Genomic DNA, 21,023 nt, shown 5'->3' on the forward strand with positions numbered 1-21,023 from the left:
TGTTCAGGATTTCAGCTGGTAGAACAAGTAAACAGAATCAGTAGGGATGTAGAGGACATGACAATCGATATAGAATGCTTTACCTAGGAACAGCAGAATACTGTATATTCTTTTCGACTGCACATGGAAAATTTACCAAGTAGAATATATTGTAGGCCACAAAACAAGTTTCAATAAATTGAAAAGTATTCAAAGTATGGAAGGGTATGCAAAGTGTGTCTTACAGTAGAATTAAATTATAAATTAATAGCAGAAAGATACCCAGAGAATCTCAAAATATTGGAATACTAAGTGATATACTTCTGAATAACCCATGAATAAAAGAAGAAATGACTGAATAAATTAGAAAGTACTTTGAACTGAATGAAAATGAAAACACAGCATATCAAAATGCATGGGTAGCGCTAAGAGAGAATTAAGGCAATAAATTCTTGCATTAGAAAAGAAGAAACATCTCAAGGCAATGATCTAAGCTTCTACCTTAAGAAAACAGAAAAAATGAGCAAACTAAATCCAAAATAAGCAGAAAGAAAGAAGTAATAAAGATAAGAGAAGGAACAATGATATAAGAGCAGATAAATAATAGAGAAAATCAATAGAACCAAAAGCTGGTTCTTAAAAAAGATCAATAAAATTGATAAGCCTCTGGGTGGAATTATCAGGATAAAAAAGAAGACACAAATTATCAAATCAGGAATGATAATAGGGGCATCACTACAGATTTAAAGGCATTAAAAGGATAAATAGAGTTTTTCAGCAGTATGAATTATTTAGTCTTCCAAGGCCTTTACCCTGAATAAATTGCCTTCCCACATGTCTTACATTTCCAGGTGTAAGCTTTCTGTAAGGGAATATTACAAATAGGTCCTAGGGCAACTTGGTGACACCATGCTTTCATAACCTTCCACCTGACTGACATCAGCTCATTAATCAACAGTCTTTAGACATGATCATTTGACAACAAGTTCTGCTGAGGCTGCTGATTTAGCTGTCTGTTTGTAAACTGTGGTCTGGCTGGGCTGGTGAGGGACTCAAGCCTGAGCAGCCACCATCGCTACACTTGAGGAGTTCCTTGAGAGATTCAACTGTTTCTTGTGGCTGCTAGGGTCAGGCTACATTCCACTTGTGTTTCTGCCTTTCCGTCTCATGCTTTGGCAGATCCTCAGGCTTTCATGCCTAATCTCATCTACTTTCTGCCCACCTCATCCTACCCTCTAGTAGTCTTCTCTGGGAATGGTGTCCTTGGGTGCTGTGACGTTTAGAAACTGAGTGGTCCTATTCATGGTAGCCAAACTTCTTACCTATTCTTCAGGACTTGAAAGGTTATCAGAGACCTGAGAGAGTGCTTTTTGTCTCTCTGAGGACTGTACCATTATTCCCTCAGGCTTCTCCCTGCACCCTCAGGCAAACGAGATTGATTTCTGGGGCTCAGTGGAACTCAGAGAAGTCACTGTCCGTTTTTTCCTTTTCTCAGACTTCCAGGAAATTTACAAGTCAAGTGATTGCCTTAGGAAGTTAGGTGAGGGGATAACTTTATGGAAACTAGGCTTCCTTTAAATTCACTCATTATGAGCATATACTTACCTGCCAGACACTGGTCTCAGCTCTTACAACATATCAGTGAATAACACAGATGAAAATTCGTGGCACTCACATTTTGGACAAGGGCTTGTTCAGTTGGCTTTCTGTACTGTATATAGACTCTGTGTGTGCATGTGCTGCAGGTTTGTGTGTGTGGTGTTGGGGGCATCATGGTGTTGCAGTGCCAGTTGTGCTGAAATGGCTTCTCTCACCCAGTCCTAAAGAAGAAGGGATTGGCCCCTAGAAACCTGCTGCCCTCTTGATTTTCTCAGTGAGGCCCTGCCAGCTCACTACTTCATGGTACCTCTCTGGCTCTGGTCAGCTGGAAGGCAGATAGTCTTTGGAGGCAGGGAAGCAAGGTGACAATCATGCTGCCCCTGGAGGCAGGCAGTCTTGTTTCGACTACTGGCTTCTTGGTCCAGCTGAATGACAGTGGACAAGTTATCTGAGCTGCAAATATTACCTCAAAGGATTAGTGGAATGAACAAATAAAATAATCAACTTTAGCTTATCATGGTGGCTGGCACTTAGTAAGTCCTCTATGAACAGACGTTAGCTATGTTCATCGATATCTTCAACATTATCATTATTTGTATATTTCAGACAGAAGGGTAGCAGGGGATATAGGTAGGTATTGACATATGTACCAATATGTAATATATGTAATCATTTCAAGGTAATATTGTTTTATTCCCCTTGGTAATTTCCTCAGAATATTTTATATCCTCTCCCCTCAAAAGTTACTCCCTTTATGTATTGTTAATTCTGTTGATATCAGGGCCTATTTTCTCTTTTTCTGTCTTCTGAGTTGAGTTTTTCAGATATAATTCTTTTATTTCATTTCTACATATTAATATTCTACCAGCTATTCAAGCCCATTTTTTCTAGGCTTTATTAATGTAGCTACTTGGAAAAAAGATTATAACATTTTAGAAATAAGACTAGTTGTGTTGCCGGTAATGTGGGGAACACACTTTGTTTTTGAGACAGGATCTCACTCTCTTGCCCAGGCTGGAGTGCAGTGGTGCAGTCAGCAGTCATAGCTTACTGCAGCCTTGAACTCCTGAGCTTAAGCACTCCTCCGATCTCAGCCTCCCAAGGAGCTGGGACTACAGGTGTGTGCCCATGTACAAATTTTTCTGTAGAGATGGGATCTCATTGTGTTGCCCAGGCTAGGAGCAAACTTTTAATAAAAGGACTTGTGTACTCTGAAATTTAATCTTATGATTTTGTCCTCCTGTTTTTGTTGTGATATCCTCAATGATTCCTATAGAACACACAATAATAGTAATAATAACCTACAGAAGCCCCCCCCATGTACAATTTTATTTTTCTTTTAAAGAGATAAGGAAGGGAAAAAAGTAGTTTCCTTTTTTCTTATTTAGAAAAAATTAAATTATACTGCATTTTTCTAGTATTTTGTTAGAAATTTACTTTATTAAACCTTGATAACTGCAGTATAAACCTAAAATATTCTTCTTATACCAATAGACCAAACAAAAGGGCTAAAAACAAATCTATTATTTAATTTTAGATGATATGTAAGTTAATGAGTCTCTTCAAAATAAAGAAAGGTAGTTTTAGGACAGAGAGATTTTTATATAGATTGAAAGTTACCTTCCCTGGAAGAAAGGGGAATCTGAGAATCTAGCCGCACTTCAAAAATGTGTGCAAATGTTTATCCAGAATCCCTTCTATTTTATTAGAAAACAGAAACAGTAATTTCACCAGTAGGAATTGCGTGTGCTCTCAATACAAGTAAGTTTGCCACTCCTTCAATTATTGTCCATTGCAGACATTTTGGACTCAAGGTAAGAATCCAAATGAGAAATAAGAAATATCCAGTCCCTGATGATTCATTTAAGTCCTGTTCAACTAGATGAAAGCTTCCACCAGAAGGAAGAGTTGCTGTTCCTCCTGGCTGGCTTTGTGTTTCTTTCAGTGCTCTAAAGAACTTTGTAGTTGGGCAGCTGTGTTCTGTTGTGTCAGGCTGCTGGACAGGAGTTGATGCTCACGGCGCCGCTGACCAGGGCTGCTTTACTGAAGCTCACTGGGTGTCCGTCAATCACAAAGTGGCGTATGCAGCCTGTGAAGGGTTTGCTGGGGGCCAAGCGTGGTGTCAGTAGAGATTCTGAAAAGAGCAAGAAATAAAAACAAAGATTGCAATTGAGGTATTCCAAGCCCAAATATTACTTCCTGGTAAAAGTATACATATTTGCTCATATCATCAACATGATTTACATTTCAAAAATGGAATATAGTTATAATTGACTCATTTCTCAGGAACATTGTTTGTGAAGTTCTGTGAACATGTGGTAATTTTAATATTTTGCCATGTTTTCCGTGATCAGATTTTTGTGTATTGTAGCTGTCTTTCAAGGCTGACATTTACCACTTACATGTAAAGCCTCAGCAGTGAATTTGCATGATCTGCCTGTTTTTTAAAAGTTAATTTCACCTGGGCCTCACTTATAATGTGTGCTTTGCTAAAAAGGAGGAAAGAAATTTTAGCTTCTATACTATTTTTGGACTGGTTAATATTTCTGTTTAATTCATTACCCTTCACCCTTAGGCCTCCACATTTTTGCCTGTTCATAAAATATAATGAGAAAATAATGAATTCACATAAACTAAAAGTTAATTTTTCTGAGCTCAGGGTTTAAGAACTATAAATAGGGTAATGATAATTCGCTTAGTCTTTGAGTGGGCACAGGTGCCCTGTGGTATGCCAAGGGAACTTTCTTCTCTTATCTTAATTAGAAATCTAGAAGAAGCCTTATACTTATTAATTGTACAGACACAATTAAATGTGTTAGGATGCTAGAAGCAATATAATTTAAAACAATTTAGAGAGCTTAGAAATATCATAAAATTAAAATCTATTTACCCAAAGCTTATTATTATTTGCCAACAGCTATGTGAGCAGTAGCAGATAAAGGATGGAAAACACTTAGAAATCAGTAATTCAGGAAAGAACATAGAACAGCAAATGAAACATCAGCAAGCATCTGTAAATAAATTTTCTAAGCAATGTAGGGTAAGAATATGCAGAAACCATGTACTGAAAATAAATCATGGAAATAGCATTTCATATTTAGAGTAATAATCATATAAGGTTTGGATTTGGAAGGGGCCTGAGAGATCAATTCCCTTTATTGTCTCTAGATTAGTGTGACTATTCTCCAAGCCTGTTCAGTATACTTCATCATCTGGGTAAGAAATGAGTGAACAGGAAAGCTTATGAGGGGTAAGTAATACCTCAAAGTAAGCAAAGTAATACTTCTGCTTATTTTGGATACCAGACTTAGAACGTGGGTTTTGATTCTGCCCAAGCTTACCATCCTTTGGCTTATGAGGGAAACCATCTGGAGGTAATAATTCATGTAGCAGTTAATAATTCACCACACAATTAATTGTAGGTAGTGACAGTACAGTGCCCTAGGACCCTAAGCAATTGATTAATGAAATTAATGCATAATTTTAAGAGAGAATGTTTCCCGGGTTGAAGGCTTGACTATATACAAATAATGCAGGATTTTCAGTAGAGGAATGAATGGTTAGACCCGTGGGTGGACTACATTAACGAAACCTTTTATTATTATTATTATTTTGAGACAGAGTCTCACTCTGTTGCCCAGGCTGGAGTGCAGTGGTGCAATCTCTGCTTACTACAGTCTCCACCTCCTGGGTTCAAGCAATTCTCCTGCCTCAGCCTCCTGAGTAGCTGAAGGATTACAGGTGCTCACCACCACACTCGGCTACTTTTTGTATCTTTAGTAGAGATGGGGTTTCACTATATTGGCCAGGCTGGTCTCTAACTCCTGAGCTCAAGTGATCCACCCGCCTTGGCCTCCCAAAGTGCTGGGATTACAGGCGCAAGCCAACACATCTGGCAGAAAAAAGGATTTAATTTTTAATTTTGATTTTAAAATTATCACATACTAAAGTTGACTTTTTTGGTCTATAGTTCTATGAATTTTATGCATTAGCTTTTTATGGATAGAAATAATGAGTCACTAGAGTTCTGAGTGGTATTCTTGGAGAATTCAGTGCATTTAGGGGTTTTAGCCTAATTTCTTTAGTTAGTTATCCTCCTAATGCCTGGTTTCTGATATGATTTTAGTGGAATTAATCTTGAACAGCTCAAAATGATATAATTAATTACATTTCATCTTAAATTATAATTGCTTTTGTCCTAGGCTTGCTGGCCTAATTCTTAGATGGAATTAAAAGCTGCAGTGGTGCAGTGGGCTGGTGGTTACGCCCTTCTGGCCTGCTAACTCCTGCGCTGGCTCATTAGCTCAAGTTTGCTATTCATTCTGTGTCTCAGGCAGGCTGAATTTGGCTTCAGGTACATCCTGCCTGTCCAGTCTGTGGGGCTTAGCAACTCTTGTAGTGAGGGATGATAGCAGTGTGTGAGGCTGGGATCAGACTGTGAAAGCAAACAAACAAAAATCAAAGATAAATATCTGTTCGAAAGATGTAGTAAGCACATTGGGTACATAATGAAGGACAAATAGTCCAGCTTCCACAAGGGAGGGTCATGCTTGTTTTGTTCATCTCCCAAAGCCTAGCACACTGCTTAATAGACAATCTATGCTATGTGTTGGATATAGTCATGTTCCCTGCCATCAAGGAATGTACTACTTAGTTTCAACAATATTCTGTACCAAGTGCTACAACAGTGGTATGTGTACACATCCTAGTGGGAAAGGGGCATGTATGTAAGTAAATGTCTGAGCTGAGTCCTAAAGGTCAATAGGAGTTAGACTGGGGAGGAATTGGAGAAGTTGTTTCTTAACAAAGGTACTAGGGGAGTAAAGGAAGAACATTTCCCAGAAATTGAGGCCCAGTTCCCTTATGCAAAGGCCTGGAGCAAAGAGAGCATCACTAAACATTTAGGAACTGCAAGTCCCGGAAAGTGTGGGGAGATCCCAAAGGTAGGGATGAGGAGAAGACAGATGATCAAGAAGCTTGCATGCTATGGTGAATTTAATCCTGGAGGCCCTTGGGAACCTGTGAAACATTTTAAACTGTGTTGTGATTTCTGGAGGGAAGCAATGTGCAGAAATATGCACTGATGTGAGACTTTTTCATGCTGTACCTGCATGAACTGCAGTGCTGGCCTTTGCCAGAATCCTTTCAAAGCTGAAGTCAGGAACAGGGAGAGGACTGGGGAATGGAGAGGGGAGTGGAATGGGGAGACAAAGGAGAAGAAGAGTTGCTTTGTGAGGGTCTCAAATATTTCTTTTCACACCGGGTTACCATTATTGTCAATACTGGTATTTGAAAAGTTCAGACAAAGGAGAGTGCTTAGTTGTTACTATTTTTGGAGTACCCAAGGTCAGATGCTTAATTTTATCTGTGCTTTCTTGCCCTCTTCTTTAAAGCATTGTCTGTCTTTATGGGTCAGTCTAAAAATAATCTATTAGAAGATTATTAAAATCCCCACCAAGCCAAGCACAGAAAGACAAATATGTGTCCTCACTCACATGTATGAGCTTAAGAAGTAAATCTCATGGAGAGAGGTAGAGAGTAGTTGGTAGCTACTAGAGGCTAGGAAGGGAAGGGGCAAGAAGGAGATGAAAAGAACTTGGTTAATGGGTACAAAAACACAGTAAGATAGAAGGAATAATTTCTAGTATTTCATAGTACAATAGGGAAATTATAGTTAATATAATTTATTGTATATTTCAAAATGGCTAGAAGAGAAGGGTTGTAATGTTACCAACACAAAGAAAAGATAAATGTTTTAGGTGACGGATATTACAATTATCTTGATTTGATCATTACACATTGTATACAGGTATCAAACTATCACATTATCCCCAAAATATGTACAACTATGATAGGTCAGTTAAAAACTCCCCACTAAGTTCCCGCTGCAAAAGCTGGGTTATTTCCCTTTTAAATCCCACTCCCCAGCCATAGCATTCAGGTTTTCCAAGTTAGTGAAATTTGTAAAAACAAATGTATTCAATATGAGGACATGGTCCTTGCTTCAGACGTTTAAAACAATTGGGGTGTTTATGTGTTGTCCATAAGTGTCTTGTCACAATCCTGGATTATACACCATTCTTGGCAGATGACAGCAGCAGTGACTGATGATGTTTACAGAATTGCAGCTGGGAACCTCTCTGAGGGAATGTCACTACCAATGGACAACAACTTATGGTCTGCAGCTGTTTTTGCATTTCAGACTAATCATGGAAAGAGAGAACTGTGCATTTTTTTCCTACTGAGGAAGGGGAGCAATTAACAGCAAGCTTAATCCCCCAAAGTTCTCAGATCCTACTCTAGTGTTAGCCAATGAGCTTTCTTTGTGTTAGAGATGAAATAAGAGTATGTGTTTCACTGTGTGTATGTGTGTGGAGGGCACTTAAAAGGGAAAGGAAGGAAAAAAATAAGCAAACATGGCAAGGGAGAGTAATAGCTACTGGGTGGAATGCTGGGGTCTAGTTCTTACATGTCCCTTTATTGTGCTTTTTCCATTTAAATGACACTGTATATAAAAATCCTTTGAGTAACTAGGTGCATCATGAAAACACATGGCTCAATTTTACAATAACAATTATGAGAACTCAGTTTTTTGGATTGGAAACTTTTCCTTTTTAACCAACACTTACCTGGAACACCTCCAACAAACACAGGCTCCCTGTGATCAATTGGTTTTGGATTCAGGGGTCCAACCACGTGGTTCACTTCAGAGTCCACATCCAACTGAACCACATTAGAATCTCTAATAACTGAAATGCAGGGCAAAGACCGGTCATAAGTGGCACTGAAGTGATGAATTTTTACATGAAAAGACTATTTATCACAGTAATTGCTTTTATTTATTCCAGAATAAAGCCCACATTTTCTTCTATATTATTAAAATCATCAATGATGTCTAACAATGTCTAACCAAGAGATTACTGTACCATTTTCCTTAGAGAGGGAGACTATTTAGAATATTCTTGTGCTACTTTGTTTTTGCTCTGTGAGTTATGCATTATTTAAGCAACTCCTCAACACAATTTTGCAGCACTCATATTTTAAAATCATATGTGGATTCAGTATACACATAATGGTATAATAACATGATTTTCTTTTCTTGGATACTTTTAGACTGTCATGTGTTACCTATCATATAAGTGATAGTCTAAGTTCTGCCGGGTCATAATCTTACAGCTGGGTGTGCAGGCTCCTCAGGGCAGTCAACTTTTCTCACCTGTAATTCTGTGCCATCTGCCATCACAGAGACTCTGCTTGGGTGTTACTGAGGTGGAAAAATCTCTGATGCCATTATTGACTTTCACTATGACCTGCAAAATAGAGGGCACATTCTATGATTTAGTTTCTCCTCATTGTGATAAAACGGAGTTTCTTAAATAATTTACCACAGTGAAGCAATACTTCAACAAATATTCACACATGACTAACTTTGCAATTTGAACACAAGGGGTCACTATTTGACAGGCTATAGAAATAGGTTCAGCTGGGGGTGCTCTTTGGGGCGAGAACAAAGTAACTTCATAGGGGAGAAAATAGGGAGAGAGGGACACTAAGAAATAGAATAAATCCCTTCAATTTCTAAAGATTGAGTGTGTTAGACGAAGCAGGTTAAAGTATTGGTAAAGAACATGGACTTTGAAGCTAGACAGCCAGTCTCTCCTATTTAACTTACTCTCTGCCCCAGTTTTCTCGTTTGCAAATTAAAAGCGATACTGTTACCTACATCATGGAGATAACTGGGAGGATTAAATGAGTTAATCTAGGTAAAGCATTTAGAATAGTACCCAACAAATAGTAAGCACCAAGTAGGGATACGTTTTATTGCAATGGCTCAATATAATTTAATAGAATGTACTAGAACCCAAATAAAAATCTGTTATATTAAGTTAGCAGCATCAATGAAAATATACTTTTTTCTTAATATTTATTTGAATACTTCTATGAATATTCTTTAGTAATATCTTAGGATGAAAGTGGCATTTAATTATAACATAATTTTTTAATTTCTATCATTTGAGAATAATATATAGTATATATACATATCTAGTATATGTATATATGATATCTGATATACATATATTATAGATATTTAGAAAGATGTTTTAGTGTTTGTTGATTTTGATAGTTATGTTTGCTGATTCCATCTGGTGAAAAAAAGTGCTTCTCATTCTTTTGTTAAAACTCTTTATGTTGTTATTGGTGATTATTTTTTATATTATTTTGCTATATTTTCATGACTGTTTTGATCAAATCAACTTTCAACATAGGAAGCTGAATCCAAATGTTGCCCACATTTACATTTCATGTTACAACTTTCCTATTTTTCTTTTTCAGTTAGGGAAGATTGATGAAATAATTCTGTGAAATAAATCTGCTTCAGATCTAGAATCCAAGGTCAGATAAGACAAATCATTAAACATTTTTCAGACACTACCTGTCCATTTTTCATGTGAACATTTAGGTACTCCCCATTGACACTATGGCCGTGGACCAGGGTTCCGGAACTGCTTCTGGGACGGACTTCAAATGCAATTTCAAACTTCAATCCAATATTGAAAGATTCATCTGTGGAGATAAAGACTATAAACTCCCAAGAACAGCAAGATCATATTTGTAACTATGGTGTGATTTTGTAATTATATATCTTTTTTATCTGTTTTTTTGAAAGTTTGATGCATTTTTTAATAGATAAGTAGAAAGTGGCTTTTCCATGTCAGACTCTACTGGGGAAAGCTCTGTGGGGAACCAAGATAAGTAACGCATCCATCCTCTTGTGGAGTGTGAGGCTGGCAACAGCACACAAAATATGTGTTATGGGAGTTCAGGGGAGGAGAAATTAATTCCAAGTAGCAGCAGCACTGTTGAGTATTTCACAAGTGAGGAGGACGGGGCAATCTGGGCACAGAAAGTAGACTGAACACAGGTACAGAGGCTGGAATGCTTGGAGAGCTCTGTGAAGGCCATTGTGGCTGGACTGTCCCTGCTAGGGGAGAAGGAGGCATGGTGAGTGGGAGCCACACTGGGAAGGGCTCTAGTGCTGAAGTATGGAAGTTAGGCTTTATTTTGCAGTCACTGAGCAAGAGAGCTGTCTTGATCAGACCTGTATTTTAAAATAATTCTTTAACAAAAACCTAACTGGTGCCAGTGCTGTACAGCATTTCAGAGGAGAAAGAGCAGAGAAAGTATTTAGGAGCTGTTACTGAGGTGATCCAATAAAATTCTTATTAAGAATAATTGTGTTTACTCCAAGAGACTCATTGCAAACCAGGGCATCTAAATACTATTCATTTAACGTATCTTATAAGTCATTTAAAATTTTTTCTTGCTATTAGTTAATGCTCATGGAGTAGTATACAAATTGTGCAGTTTGCTCCGCATTCCCAGCTGTCCAAACCATTAAGAGTTCTTATCACTGAAATTCCATGAAAGGCTGAGAATTGTAAGTGTAGGTGTTTTAGTGTAGGGGTAACGGTGGGTGAGGCAGGAAAGTAAAATCATGAGCTAGACAAGAGAGGAAATACTACCTCTGGGTGTTGTGCTGGATATGGTGGTGGTTTAGAAAGTATACTTGGCTGCAGTGTAATTTCTTTATTCGGGCATGTGCAAAGTACCTAAATGCCTTGACAGCAGGGAACATGCAGCTTTATACCCTTTCCTGTCCTCATTCTGGGCACTTATTTTGGTGTCTTCCTCACCCAGTGATTGCTCCATAGAATATTCTTGAAATGAATTAGATGGTGATTGTGTGTAGTCTGCTAGGATTTTATTTATTTTTAGAACTGTTATATCCCATCATCTGGCATAGGGACTGCCTTATGGGAGGCATACAATAAAAACTGAATGAGTGAGAGAGTAATGGTCAAGGAAAATAATAAAAATTCAGAAATCAAAATTTCTGAAGGATAGATAGTGTTGTCTGCTGGTGTTGCAGGTCTTGGGGAGAAACTGGGACTTCCTTTAGTAGGACAATGGTTCATGCCAAGAAGGAGCAGAGCAAGACCTTGAGGAGCAAGGTGGCCAAAAACTGACATGAATCAGGCCACGGAGCAGCATAGACATTCTAATGGAGCCCAGGTGGTCTTCATCCAGAAGTTTGGCAGCTATGGAGAAGCCTGGTCAGGAAGAGTATACAGGGATGGGGACTGTATGTATGATTTGGAGTGCAGGAAGGAGAAAGGTGGTTCTTGTGGGAAGAGGTCATCTTCTAGGGCTGAGTTTGGCATTCTTAAGTTTTAACTCTGGGTCTGATATTCCCTGTTAGCCATCTCCAGGAAGAAGCATTTCATGAGTCATATTTTTAACGCGACTAATGTTACCTAGAACCACGTATCCTCCTTCTGTTGAAAAGTAAGTTCCTGTTTCCATGGGGCCTTCAAAGCAAGGGGTCACACTGAATGTCTGAGAAGCAGAGGTGATGGAGGCCCTGTTGAGCTGAAGATTGCTGAGACAGCCACTAAAACTGTAGATGGAGTTAATCTGAGGGAAGAAGACATTTCTTAAAATCCGTTTTTTCAACACAGATGCACCAAGGGGAAGCAAAATGAGGGGGTTTGAGTCCTGAGGGAAACCAAGTAATTCCTTGTATTTATTTCAGATATCTGAATGATCAGTACTTTCCTGGATAATTGCTTTTTAACTGGTTGTTTGAAGCTGGAATTTTGTATTTGATAATGTCAACCTGTAGTAATTAAGCTATGGACATTTTTATATTACACTTTGACACAATAAGTTGCAGCTGTGGTTATTTTTTTTTTTTTTTTCTCAGACGGAGTCTCGCTCTGTCGCCCGGACTGGAGTGCAGTGGCCAGATCTCAGCTCACTGCAAGCTCCGCCTCCCGGGTTTACGTGATTCTCCAGCAGCTGTGGTTTTCAAATTGCATATTTAGAAGTATCCTAGTTTTCCCTCAAGAATGACAGCTGTGCCAAGATCACCTAAGGCTGATGAGGGCTAGCAAAGTTCTTTACTTAAATCTACCATAGTCAAATAAACGGCAGAAAGCTTTCATTTCTGGTTTCATGAGCTGTTTTTGTGGTTGAGAATTTATCATATCACAGGACATGAAACTTGGGCCACTTTAGATAACTGATTTTGTACTGCATTTGGACATTTTAAAAAAGAGATTGCCATGGAATTGGGGCTGCTTATCTAAAATCTAATTATAATGTAAACCATCTTTTTTGCTTCATCTACATACATTAATGGGTCTTAGAAATTATTTTTAACATTGCTAAAATCCAACCTATATTTATGTGAAGAAAACTGTAGTCCTTTGATGCATTCTTTTTATTGCTAAATTTTTTTATAAATGTAACATTTAAAATTTTTGAATTACACAAATGATATTTTTCTAATGTATTCTCACTTCTCCCCAGGGTAACCACATTTCCTTATACATTTACAAATTGTGTGTGTGTGTGTGTGTGTGTGTGTGTGTGTAAGAAACAAAAATGGGACTGTAGTTTGCATAATGATCTGAAACTTTTTTTCACTCAATAATGTATAATGCAATGATTTGCTTTCTTTTTGTTATGCCTTGACATTAAAAGTATGGGTACTTTCTGAACAAATAAGATCCCCTTGAGACATAAATTTTCCTGATAATTTATACCTCTGAAACTTTTTCATTTCACATCTACCTTAGAATCGAAAGGTTACTTCTGACTTTGTAATGCCACAGGGCAGCCAGGCAGCCCATAAGACAGTACTTACTTTGATGTCCCATGTCCAGAAAACTACAGTTTTACTGATGCTAGTTTCCAGTTTCCTAATCTGTGAAACGAGGGCCTCAATTAGGTGATGTTCTGGCTCTAACGGTCAATGGCTCTACCTGGTCATGCCTGGCTTACCTGAACATTTTTCACAGCCTTTCCAGGAGCCACACCTCCCAAATAAATGGGACCCTTGATTTTCCAGGTAGCTTCAGTAGGAGGAAGACTTTCTTCTAAGACTCGAAGACCATCAATTACCAGGCGGCCACTGCTCCTTTCTCGAATAAATATCACCTGGATGAAGAGAAGGAAAATAGCACATCTCAGGTACATTCCAAGATTGGAGAAAAGGCTGTATTTCCTTTTCTTCCAACTTTGCTATTGCAATGCTGCGGGAAATCTTCAGAAAGTTTATTTTTAAAATGGTCCCATCTCTGAAGGTCAGGAGTTTCTCTCTTCTGTTTAGTTGGCTTCTGGCAATGCAGTTTTTGGAATGGCAGAAACTTTATCCCTCATTTGATTCTGTTTTGTTATACAGCATATGCCTTTATTGTGAGTTGTCTCCAGGCCTCCTTGCTTTATATACATAGGTGTATTTTTTTCCTGCTTATCTTCCATTTACCACTTCATGTATTAGAGGAAGTGATCCATATATTTTCTGACCTCTAGACAGAATGATTTAAAGCTTAATTTCTGAATATAGCTTATGTTTTTCCATGTTCTCTATGAAGCTTTTCCCAGTTAACCAGGCCACATATGGCCAGAACAGGACATATGTTCTCTCCCACTTAGATTTCTTGTGATTAATTATAATGCACATTACATTGCTTACTCTTGACATTACATACCCACCAATTTCTTTCAATATTTATCTGCTCCTACTGTGGTATCCTGTCTTCCTAACTGATTTACTATTCACTTTGTATCTTCCACAGCTTAGCCAATAAAAGACACTCGGTAATAATTGTTGAAAAGTAAAAACTTATTGGCTGTAGAAAATAAGTGAGAAATCATTAAAAACCAAATTTCAGTTTATGTTGACCACTGATCCTTTGGTTAAAATAATTACGCACAGCCTGTGTCTCTTTTTAAATAGTATGCTTCAAGACTTTTATAAGGAATACAATTTTTTGAAATTGAATTCTGAGTGTGCAGCAGCAGACTTTTAAAATGGATATTTCTAGAGAGAGTAATGGAGGCCCATGAGTGTCCATTTGACAATGGTAGCTATTTGCTGATAATGCTGTTCTCTGCCTTCAACTTACATCATGCCACAGGCCATCATTGTATTTCTCCTGGCTTCTAATCTTCAGTTTCTTGTGACCAACATTAAACATGTAAACCAAGCGGCCGTGGGCCAAAAATAGAGTCATAAAGTCATTCTCTTCTTGATCTGAGACATAGAAGATCATGCCATGGGAGGAACGAGTTCTCAGACGAATGGAAAACTGAGATCTGGTAAATGAAAAGAAAGGGATTACCATACGTAAAATGAGACTGAGGATAATCTCTAACTTCTTTAAAATGATAGAGTGTAAGCAAGAATAAATAAGTAGCCATTCTATCTAATCCCAAGCAACATTATTCCATATTTAGTATTATTAATGAATATTACATTATCATGGCTAGTTCAAAAATGTAACTTCTTCTCTACTTCCTTGTACAACAAGGATATATTCCACATTTGAGGAAATGTTGTTTCAGTTAAGGATCTTACTGTGTCTTGCTTTGAAAATATGGCTGCAGGCTGGGTGCCATGGCTCAGGCCTATAATCCCAGCAATTTGGGAGGCCAAGGCAGGAGGATCACTTGAGCCTGGGTGTTCAAGACCAGCTTGGGCAACACAGTGGAACCCCATCTCTACAAAATTTTTTTAAAAGTTATCCAGGGATGGTGGTGCACACCTGTAGTCCCAGCTATCTGGGAGGCTGAGGTGGGAGGATCACTTGAGCCTGGAAGGTTGAGGGTGCAGTGAGCCATGATCATGCCACTGCCCTCCAGCTTGGGTGAGAGAACAAGACCTTGTCTCAAACAAAACAAAACAAAACAAAACAAAACAAAACAAAACAAAACAAAACAAAGCTGCAATTTAGTAAAAATATGTATGTTAAAGAAGCTTATCCATGTGGACAAAATATTAGTGAGTAGTACAAATAATATCACTTGTGTGCTATCTAAAATACAGACTAAAATTTTTTCCCAGTAAAAATTAATTAGTGGATACCATGTGTAAAAAGCAGCCACCTGAGTGTGTAGAAATTAAACAAAACCTTCTAGAAATTTAACCCCAGGCTATGGATAAGATACATTTACTAGGTTAACTTCTAGTTTGATTAACTCTAAATTCTTCCTGAAAAATAGAAAATACTGATTCTGCCTATTAGGCAGGTAGCAAATTATAAGACACTAGAGATTTCTTATTGAATACTTTGCCTCTATGAATATTTGACAGAGCTATGTAAGACCTCTATAAAAATATTTGGGTGCTAAAACTATAAAAATAATTCTTCAGTAATATCAGATAACCTGGAGATTTGTGAAATACTGGAAAGAGGCGATGGGGTTGGAGATAGCTGGAGGGTCATAGACAAACAAGCATATTTGTATTTTCAATGCTTTATTAACCTTCTAGTAGTAGAAGAATGCACTCCCATTTACAACCTGAAAGCAATTTCTATGGGAGAGGGAGGGTGATATCAAGGTTAGATGATGAGCCATTTGAAACTTGCTCCATCTTCCTTTCCTTGATTGTCTTTTCTTTTTGGTCAAATACAGTAAACTCCTGGAAGAATACTGTTTTATGAACCTTACAATTGGAAAGTCACAGAGAATATAATTCTTTGGATAGTATAAATCATGTACTATTTCGTACTTATTTCGATGATAACATAATAGGATTAAGGTGGCACAGAAAGGAAAGATAGGTAAAAACGATGACATGTGGCAAACAAAGATGGAGCCCAGCCATGTCATTAAGAGTCTAGGAGTATAGTGTGTTACTTTACTTTGCACCAAAATCTCCTTTTAAGTGTTCAAACTCTTGGCGGCTGTTGGCTGTTCCTCCATATTGATAGGCGTGCTCTATTGCTCTAGGGCTGTTGGAAAGGTGGCAATGAGAGTTTCTTGGAGTATTCCGCTCTGGGAATTTCAGGGCAACAGGATCCCATGAAGGTGCATCTTTACTTTTCCCTCCCTATAAAAGTAAACCAAATTAAGGGATAAAAGTGACATACTAGCAGCAAAAAGTAATTTGTGATGTCCTCATCATTAATAAGGATAAAAAATTTGTATATTATTTGTGCATTTTCCATTCATGGAACATTAGGCCCCCTCTCTTCCCTACCTCTACTGCTATGAGCAAATGACAGCAGTCGCTGCAGCAGTAACATCAACAACATAGCATGTTAACGAACCCCAAATTCTTCCACATGGTGGTAAAGCAAAGTTAAACTGAAGCTATAGAGACAGCTGCTCTATCATTTAAATTAAGTGCACATCTTAACCAACAGTGAAAAGTGGCAAAGTTGGCAATTAAAATGACCCCGAATCAATCAACAAAATCCTTACATAAGAAATAATATTAATATTACTTTAATACACAGATTATTACTTACGCATGTTGTGTAAAAAGTTAACATAGCAACGTCTTCAAAATACTTAAGGAGATTTTTGGTGATAGGATATGTAGCAGAATTTTATGTGACAGGATACAGAACAATTTTTAAACACCTTGTGCTCTTAAAATTGCATGGCAGATGCTAAAATTTAGAGTTGTGCAAGTATAGGCTAATATTTAATGATTATTTAGTTTTAATTTCTGAAGCAAAATAAAGGTAAATGCAAGTAAATTCAAGTATTTAGTCACTTATTCAAGGAAATGTTTAGTGACTATCAAATGGGTAGAAGTAAAGGGGAAGGAAATCCATGATTATACATTCCTCCCATGGGTGGCATGTAGTGGGGAATAGAAAGTCAATGAGAAATGATTCCTGTTTTTTAAGGAACTGAAAATTAATTTGGAGAAACAGTTATAACAGCAAACTGGAAAACAGGGTTGGTGCCAGATAGGACCTTAGATGATTGCTGGAGGTTTTGTTTTTTAGGTGATGAGGAGCCACACAGGTTTTGAAAGCAGGGAGGGAGTGGCCTGCTCTGACCCACCTAGAAAGACAGCTTGCAACAAGGAAGGCCTGATAGAAGAGGAAATGTGTGGCAGCAGGGAGGACAGAGACACAGCAAGAAACAAGATGAGAGAGAGGATTAGATACAAAAATTCAGGATTACTGAATGAGCACACACAGGCAACAGACAAGATGAGAGAGAGGATTAGATCAGAAAAGTTCTGGTTCAGGATTACTGAATGAGCACACGCCTGTATTCCCAGCCCCACTATTCCCATTGAAATGTCAGAACAATATACATAAAAATAAATCCACAGCAGTCCTGGAAATCTAAGAGGGTTTCTACTGGCAGAACCAAGCCATGTGGAATTTCTAGAAGATATAAAGTAGACTGGAACAGATGGACGATAAAACCCTTAATCTCATAAGGGCAAAAGACAAGACCTACAAAAAAAAAAATAGTGTTTTAGCTAAATCTCAGAATTACATTGAAAATCTAGATGTGATTTTGGGCAGAGGGCAGGTTAATTAATTAAAGGACAGACCAGCTGTGCCAGTGAGAGCAAGAGACACTGAGACACTGAGAGCAAGAGACACTCAGGGCAGCAGCTCGTGCAGTTGGATTTTGGCAGTGGAGACTCTCACAGTGGTGGTTAGCTTGGAGAGAGAGGGGAGCTCATAGACTCTCATTTCCTAAAGGAAAGCCCACCTGGTTCCACCATTCCCTCTTCCCTTCTTTATGCAGTTGTCAGGACTCATAACCTAATTTTTACTGCAACAGAAATAAGGGTTCTCTCTTGGATGGAGGAAATACACTCAGCTACCAATACCTTTTGGTCCAGGCTCTCACCTACAAATAATGGCCATAACTTCAAGCTGGGCAGAACGGGCTGGAGTAGGGCTGCCAGGAGATTCTTTAACTCTAATGCCTTAGGAAAATTGTCCCAAATCCATGCTCTATTTCAATCCCAGTGGAGTAATATACTTTATGATAGGAGATATGATCACCTTTGTCTCAGTGAAAGGCCCAGCTGGAAATACTTTGCACAGGGCCTGTAGTGAGGGTAAGAGAACAGAGTGAGAGGGAGGGTAGGAGACTTTCCCCAACTCTGGCTGCTTCCTGTTCTCTCCATTTGGATAGAAAGGATCTCACGCTTTCTTAGTCAGTGTATCCACTTAGCTCTAGGTGCTCAGTGAAGCACAGGGTTATTTGAAACAGAACAATCTCAATTTACCAGCCTTGCCTGACTCTGCTTCAATGTGGGAATACATGACTATGTAGGCTGCGTCTCTCATCTGCTGCAAAAATCAATAAACTCTGACGTCTTTATATATGGCAACCAAATATGCTAATTCTTCTGCAGATATACATTCACACTCTTAATAATGATAAAATAGCCAAGTTATAACATAATGACTTTGTACCATACACCACAGAGACTCAGTTTGTCATCCTAAGACGGGAATGTGTATGGTGATTCTCAATGAACTCCACTAGGCTTTGGCTTTACCAGTGTAATTTTTTGTTTTCTCTGTGGGCCTATTAGTTGCAATCCCATTGACAGTACCAGTTCAATTTAGCAAGATTCTTTTGTGTCAGATAACAACCAAGTTAGCTGAGCTACTGAAGAAAAAGACGGCAATGTGTTATAAGGATATAGGGGTATCTTTTTTTTTTTTTTTTTTGAGACAGAGTTTTGCTCTTGTTGCCCAGGCTGGAGCGCAGTGGCATAATGTCGGCTCACTGCAAACTCTGCCTCCCAGGTTCAAGCAATTCTCCTGCCTCAGCCTCCTGAGTAGCTGGGGTTACAGGCATGCACCACCACGCCTGGCTAATTTTTGTATTTTTAGTAGAGACGAGGTTTCACCATGTCGGCCAGGCTGGTCTCAATCTCCTGACCTCTTGATCCGCCTGCCTCAGCCTCTGAACGGGTTATCTTAAACAATCTAAGATAAGATAGTATTGTGGTGTCCCAGCAGGGGCTAGAATCAATTGGAAAGCTAGAAAACATCAAGGCACTCCCTTTCTGGAGGTTTCTGGTTTCTCAGAGCATCTCTTTTCATTTTTCTTTCTCAACAGGATAGCTTTCTGCCTACTCTATGAAGCAGCTTTTTTTCCTCTGTGTATAATTAACATAATGCCCTTAGGTTTACATGTTTTCTATTCAATGGCCAGCTCAGGCAGATCTCTCTAGGTTCTAAGTTTCCGAGGAAGATAATCTGATAGCCCAGCTTTGTGCGCGTGATCTACCCTGGTCCAGTGATCTATATCCAGGGAAGTGAGGTCTTGCATCTAAAACACAGGGCCTGCCCACTGGGTAGGAAATCAGTTCTTAGAGAAGAGAGTGGTTTGCCAGATACCCTAGCATGATGTCTGTTACAATACTTGAAATGTTCATTATTAAACACCAAATGAGAAACTTTTCCCAATTAAATTTGAAACATAAACATTGTTAAAAAAAATTTAACACTGGATCATAGATGATAAGACAGGTATTCACAAATACCATAGGGAAATAGAAATCAATGTTACCTTTTTGGAAAGCAATTTGCCTTGATTCAGTAATTCTCCCTCTAGGAATCTATCTTAAAGATTTGTTCAGCAATACACTCAAAGATTTATCTACAAAGATCTTTAGCTTCCAGAAAACTGGAAGCAACTAAAAGTCTATTAATGGTTAAATGAATATAATAAGTGAATAAAATGGGATATTAGGAAGTGATTGTGAAAATAAATTATTACAATCCCAGTTGCTTTGGTGCAGCCTTAATGAAAATTTAGGTCAGAGACCACATATTTTTCTTGGTAATTATTTATGAAGCTGTTGAAACAAGAGTCAATAGAAGAAAAGATGAGCAAATGTTGACATTCTAGTTATCATAAAATATAATTGAAATCTATGGTGATTCTGTATCTTGTTATTACAAAATCAAGTTTCTGTCTAACACTATTTACCATAAAGGTTAGCAAGTTTCCTATAAAATAGAAAAACTTCTGTTAATAGGGCTGTTGATTATAACCTTGAGACTGAATGTTTGTTGGGAAATCACATTTGATAGACAACTTAATTTAGAAAGCTGTGTTTACTTAAAGGGGTAACTGTGTTTGCTTGAGAAGGTTGATGTCCCTCATCAGCCTGTAATGTTAATCTGCTGCCTATGACCCTCTGACTAATGTTCAAGTGCCAGATAAAAAAAATTTCAGGATAAATCTTTTAGCATAAATGTATGAAGGTAACAGCAAGACTCTATTAGAATTTTATAGTATACTCTGAAAACTCCTCCATAGTATCTTCCAGCAAAATCCTTCATGAGAATCAGTGAAATTATCTGCCTTCCATGTCCAACTCAGGAAGGGATCCTAAGAAACAGTACTAAGTTTTAATTATACACACACACAATTATTTTGTTAACATTGATAAAGCAGTCATGTATGAACAAAGAAGAAGTTTCAAGAGAATTGAAAAAGTAGTCCACATATGCTCATATATATGGAAAATGTCAAGATATAATGGTCAGTGAAAAACCATCAGAATGGAGAAGCTGGTGGAGACACTTCCCTCTTGCTGATGGTCCAGAAGCCAGCCTTGGAAGGCAATCAGTTCTTCCCCTGAA

At 38.1% G+C, this 21,023-nt stretch overlaps 1 protein-coding gene across 3 annotated transcripts in view; it reads right to left on the reverse strand.

Moving 5' to 3' along the window:
- Positions 1-3,246: 3,246 nt before the first annotated feature.
- The window catches only part of LAMA4 (laminin, alpha 4), a 148,355-nt gene continuing 130,578 nt past the window's right edge, over positions 3,247-21,023 (reverse strand). For 2 of the 3 annotated variants that reach the window (XM_011935031.1, XM_011935030.1), the window contains exons 32-39: positions 16,293-16,480; positions 14,553-14,742; positions 13,426-13,581; positions 11,895-12,054; positions 10,013-10,143; positions 8,795-8,888; positions 8,208-8,327; positions 3,267-3,712 (exon numbers count right to left, since the gene is read on the reverse strand). In XM_011935031.1, the coding sequence (XP_011790421.1) occupies positions 3,567-3,712; positions 8,208-8,327; positions 8,795-8,888; positions 10,013-10,143; positions 11,895-12,054; positions 13,426-13,581; positions 14,553-14,742; positions 16,293-16,480 (1,185 nt within the window). In that variant the 3' untranslated portion in view covers positions 3,267-3,566. Of the gene's footprint in view, positions 3,713-8,207; positions 8,328-8,794; positions 8,889-10,012; positions 10,144-11,894; positions 12,055-13,425; positions 13,582-14,552; positions 14,743-16,292; positions 16,481-21,023 lie in introns of all 3 variants that reach the window. The other variant, XM_011935032.1, reaches the window with a different exon arrangement.

Source organism: Colobus angolensis, unplaced genomic scaffold (genome assembly GCF_000951035.1).
Source record: "Colobus angolensis palliatus isolate OR3802 unplaced genomic scaffold, Cang.pa_1.0 Scaffold14, whole genome shotgun sequence".
Lineage (NCBI taxonomy): Eukaryota > Metazoa > Chordata > Mammalia > Primates > Cercopithecidae > Colobus > Colobus angolensis.